Genomic DNA, 5,178 nt, shown 5'->3' with positions numbered 1-5,178 from the left:
TCTTTGCCACATTTTTTCTATAAATATTGAAGTTAAATAATGCCTCTTTTTGCATTTAGTAATTATATGGTCAAATTGGACGTCAAACTTAACATTTATTGGTCAATAGAACCTTCTATTTTATTCAATTTTTTTAATAACTTGAATAAACGTTTTTATTTATTGTTGATGAAAATTGACAATAAAACAATCAAATACTTCTTCCTCATTTCATCTTTCGTTATTCAGTAGTCATCGCTTCCTCTCGTTGTTCTATTCCGACCACCATGAAACGCCATCTAGATCCAACCCCCGCCCTCTTCCCGGCGATTCTATCCATCGTTCTCTGTTTTCCGGCTATCTCCTGCCAAGAAACCCGGCGGCCGTTTGATATTTGTGGCGAACCTGTTGAGTGTGGAGAGCTTCGATTAGAGTACCCGTTTTGGGGGTTAGATCGTCCGGCGTACTGCGGCCACCCTGGTTTTCAGCTAATCTGCCAATCGAATGTTCCCCTTCTCAATTACGAATCAGTAAACTACCGAGTTTTGGATACGGATACCAGTACACAGACGATCATCATCGCTAGAAACGATCTGCAGACAACCTTTTGCCCTCAAACTCTATACAACACCTCCTACAACTCGACGCTATTCAAAGGCGATAATTTTAACCAGCAGAATGTGTCTTTGTACTACGATTGCGGTGCTACTATACCAGGGATGGGATTGGGTATTAATTACCGATTTACTTGCACTGAGAATGGTAACCAGAGTGATAGTTATTTCTATAGGACCGATCTCATAGCCTCCAACGTTGCCGGTTTTTTCGTGCAGTGCGAAAATTACATAAATGTACCGGTGAATCAATCGTCGGCTAATCGATTAGGGCTAACCGGCGTTGCTACAACCGATGATCTAAGGTCTGCTCTGACTGCTGGTTTCCAACTAGAGTGGACGGCGAATAACGATGAGTGTAGGCGGTGTATTCAATCCAACGGTCAATGTGGGTCAAACTCGACGTCACCTGATTCGTTTGCTTGCTATTGTGCTAGTGGAAATTTCTCGTTAACTTGTAATGACGCCAACGTCGGTGGAGGTAAGTGATTTTCCGATCTCGTAGATTCATATTTCGTGAGTGAGTCTACTTAAAACCCTAGTTTGCTTCTGAGTTGAGACGACACCATAGCTGAGTCAACTCTAACCGGTTTTAACTGATTCACTCGAATCAAGAAATTTTTTTAATGGCCGTTTTTAAAAAACTTAAATCTAGTACTCTTGATTATATTTAACTTACCATATTGCGCACGTTAATTAGAATAATAAGATTAATAATTTAAACAGTAAAGTATATAGAGATCCTTGAATTTATATTTATATATGAAAGTATAAAAGTATGATTATGTTACGCTATATACGAAATAATAGTTGGTGGTAAATTATTAAACAGATAATAAAATAAAATAAAAAAGAAGGTGGCTGTTAATTAATTCCTGTAATAGTGAGTGAGGTAGGTTTTGGAATAATTCAGCGAAGTACTTTGTTGACCATCTTTTTATAATTTAAAATTATTGCATGCATGTATTTATGTCTTTATAAATGTATTACAAATCACATGCTATATATTTATTCATTGTCATTTTTTGAATATCTAGTTTAAACAGTATAAAATTTTGAATTTTGAATATGGAATAATATGACTTTGATTTCGATTAGATGATTGTTATGATCAGATAGTCTATTATTATTATTATTTTTTTTTTGTTTTAATTAAAAAGGTTAAACACTTAATCTGGATGATATTGTTTCTTTTGATTAATGTATGAAAACACTAAATTTCAATATATCTGTCTATATTTTTTCCTCTCAACATTTCTAGCGTTATAACTAAAAATTATTAAAATTAACAAATACTTAAATTGTTTTTTTTTCCTGAGGGTAAATCGGTAATTTATCTCATTCTGTCTATTAAAAAAAATATTATCCGATATCATTTATCCATACATACACATCTTTATACGTTCAGTCATGACTCAAAAAAAATCCTCTAAGTAATTTACACACTTTTTAATTATTTAATAATTTGATAGTAAATAAATAAATAAATAAATAAAGAAATTGTTTACATTTGATTTTGTGATTTCTAAGCTAACTAACAATTTCTTGTTAATTTTCAGGGAGTTCAAGCAAAAAATCTGTAGCTACAAGTACGCATTCCATTCTATCTCTAAAAACACTCAACATTTCATCTTAAACAAATACTTTCAAGTTTCAACAAACTAAAATTCTAACTCTTCGATTCCAATTCCAGTCGTGGCAGTCGTTGGAGCAATAGTTGCAGCCATCGGAATCGGAATCGGAATCTTCGTTTGCAGACAACGGAGGAAACGGATTGCAATCAGAGAATTATCGCCTTCCCATACTGAGACTAAAGCTATTCTAACCACTGTATCAAATTATCAAGTCAATAATCAAGTCAATAGTGGAAGTTCTAATTTCACTTCAAGTATCCCTTCATATCCTTCATCAAAAACATCAAATGATTTTGGAAAAAGTTCTTATTTTGGAGCTCAGGTTTTTAGTTATGAGGAATTAGAAGTGGCTACTGATAACTTCAATAATTCAAGAGAACTTGGAGATGGTGGTTTTGGAGCTGTGTATTATGGTAATGCTTTAAATCCTTACCTTAATATTAATTTGAATAAAAAAAATAATAAATACTATCTTTGATGGAGGATATTTTTAACAAAATATCATATTTTATATTTTGTGTCATAAAATACTAACTTTTTTTGCAACAAATTTACTATAAAATGATACTAACTTTTTCACCACTAAAATTCTTCAAATTTAGATTTTATATTGACGTAATAGCTTAAAAATCAGATGATAGCTGGAAAACTAGTTATTAACTATCTGAAAAACTAGTTGATAATTGATAAAAAATAACGTTTGTTAAAGTAAACATTATGCTAAATTAGCTGAAATATATAGAACGACATAAAAAAACATGAAAAATATAAGTTTTTATAATTAATAAATGATATTCGAAAGGATTCTAAAATCTCAATAAACTTGTTGAAATATTAGTATGAATAGCTTTTAAAAAAAATATCTTATAAACTAATTTTTCTTTTGTTAAACATGACCAAAAAATTCAAAAAAATAAAGTAATTTATAAACTATTTCATATATTATATAAAAATAAACTAACTTATCAAAACATAGCCTAAATGACATAAAACACCTATTCATATATTCGAAAACTATTTCATATACTATATAAGAATATATATTAATTTTCTTAAATTCATTTTAGATATTTGAGACCATTTAAAAGTAAATTTGAACAGGACTTTTAACAAAATTTGTAGTCAAATTATAACAAAAAAAAATCGTTATCTTTAATAATCAAATAAACAAAATTAACCCTTCTAGAAATTAATTCTCAGGTAAGCTTATCGATGGACGAGAAGTCGCCGTGAAACGTCTATACGAAAACAACTTCAAACGCGTCGAACAATTCATGAACGAAGTCGAAATCCTAACAAAACTAAACCACGAAAACCTAGTCAAACTATACGGCTGCTCCTCAAAACACAGCAAAGAACTCCTCCTCGTTTACGAATACATCCAAAACGGCACCGTCGCCGATCACCTCCACGGAAAACTCTCCACCACCACCTCCACCCCCATTTCATGGCCACTCCGCCTCAACATCGCCATAGAAACCGCCGAAGCCCTAGCATACCTCCACAAATCCGACGTCATCCACCGCGATGTAAAAACCACCAACATTCTCCTAGACAAAACTTTCAAAGTCAAAGTCGCTGATTTTGGGTTATCGAGGTTGTTCCCTAACGACGCCACCCATGTCTCCACCGCGCCACAAGGGACTCCGGGATACGTTGACCCGGAGTATTATCAGTGCTACCAGTTGACCGATAAAAGCGACGTGTATAGCTTTGGGGTGGTGTTGACTGAGCTTTTGTCGTCGTTACAGGCGGTGGATACGAGTCGCCACCGGTTGGATATAAATTTGGCGAATATGGCGGTGGTGAAGATACAGAATCATTTGTTGGGGGAGTTGGTGGATAAGAGTGTTGGGTTTGAGAGCGATGGGATGGTGAAGAGGATGATGACGTTGGTGGCGGAGTTGGCTTTCCGGTGTCTGCAACAGGAGAAGGATTTGAGGCCGACGATGAAGGAGGTGGTGGAGGTTTTGAGAGGGATTCAGAATGATGAAATGAATGCTCAGAAACCGGAGGTGGTTGATATTGTGGTGGACGGCGGTGGGGTTTTGAAGGATTGTTAGACGGAACCACCGGCGCCGGGTTATGTTAAATACTTCCGATGGGATGCCGCTAAATCTAATTGGTTATGTTAAGGGAATGTACATAGCAAAGTTTTGGAGATAAGAAATTCATAATCTTGTGTGATTTAGGAGTGCGTGGGGTTCATTCTTTATTTTGAATGATAAACTCAACGATAGCTTTTATTTATTCGTTTATTATAATATAATATTTAATTTAGTTATTTCTCTGATTTGAAGTCTATACGTTTGCAATTTTAATAACTTGCTTAGTTGGTTATTTCCATTTTTGATATGTTATGTAGAGCTAGCACCCATTTCTTGGTATGGTAACCTTGTTACACTACAAGAAACACGACTATTAACGGTGACAAAGGTCGCCGCTAATAACTTTTGCGGCGACGTGTCGCTGATAAAAGGTCACCGTTGTTGCCTCGCCGCTAATACTCGTCGTCACTGTTAAGACATTGTCGCATTACCACGTCCATCTCCAGTAAAAGCGTCGTCGCTAATTGTATATTTCATTTTCACTACAAGAAATTAGAGTATTACCGGCGATGGGCGTCGCCGCTAAAGGTCGAAAATGTCGCCGCTAAAGGGTCGTTGCTATTGGTTCGTCGCTAATGCTTCTTTGGTCGCCGCTATTGCCTTCTGTCGCCACTAAAGACGCGTCGCTACTAATACTATCTGTCGCCACTAAAGGTGTCGCCGCTATTTATATGTATTTGTATACATACAAATACTCATACATACATAATACACATACAAAATAACCATATACATACAAAAACACATACACATACATAATTTACATACAAAATACACATACATATAAATGATCATACAAAAACACATATACATACATAAAAATACACTCAAAATACACATATA

At 34.7% G+C, this 5,178-nt stretch overlaps 1 protein-coding gene across 1 annotated transcript; it reads left to right on the top strand.

Annotated features, from left to right (window-relative positions):
• Positions 1–201: 201 nt before the first annotated feature.
• Positions 202–4,511, top strand: LOC145097399 (LEAF RUST 10 DISEASE-RESISTANCE LOCUS RECEPTOR-LIKE PROTEIN KINASE-like 1.4). The gene is made up of 4 exons (XM_079034948.1): positions 202–1,074; positions 2,153–2,182; positions 2,287–2,640; positions 3,428–4,511. Exons 1-4 carry the CDS (start codon positions 267–269, stop codon positions 4,288–4,290), a joined length of 2,055 nt encoding a protein of 684 aa, XP_078891074.1. The 5' UTR covers positions 202–266; the 3' UTR covers positions 4,291–4,511.
• The last annotated feature ends 667 nt before the right edge of the window (positions 4,512–5,178 follow it).

The sequence above is a fragment of the Lactuca serriola genome, chromosome 4 (genome assembly GCF_051521515.1).
Source record: "Lactuca serriola cultivar US96UC23 chromosome 4, Lser_US96UC23_V15, whole genome shotgun sequence".
In the NCBI taxonomy this organism is placed as follows: domain Eukaryota; kingdom Viridiplantae; phylum Streptophyta; class Magnoliopsida; order Asterales; family Asteraceae; genus Lactuca; species Lactuca serriola.
Note: the sequence above shows the minus strand (reverse complement) of the source record. Positions and strands in the feature narration are given on the sequence as shown.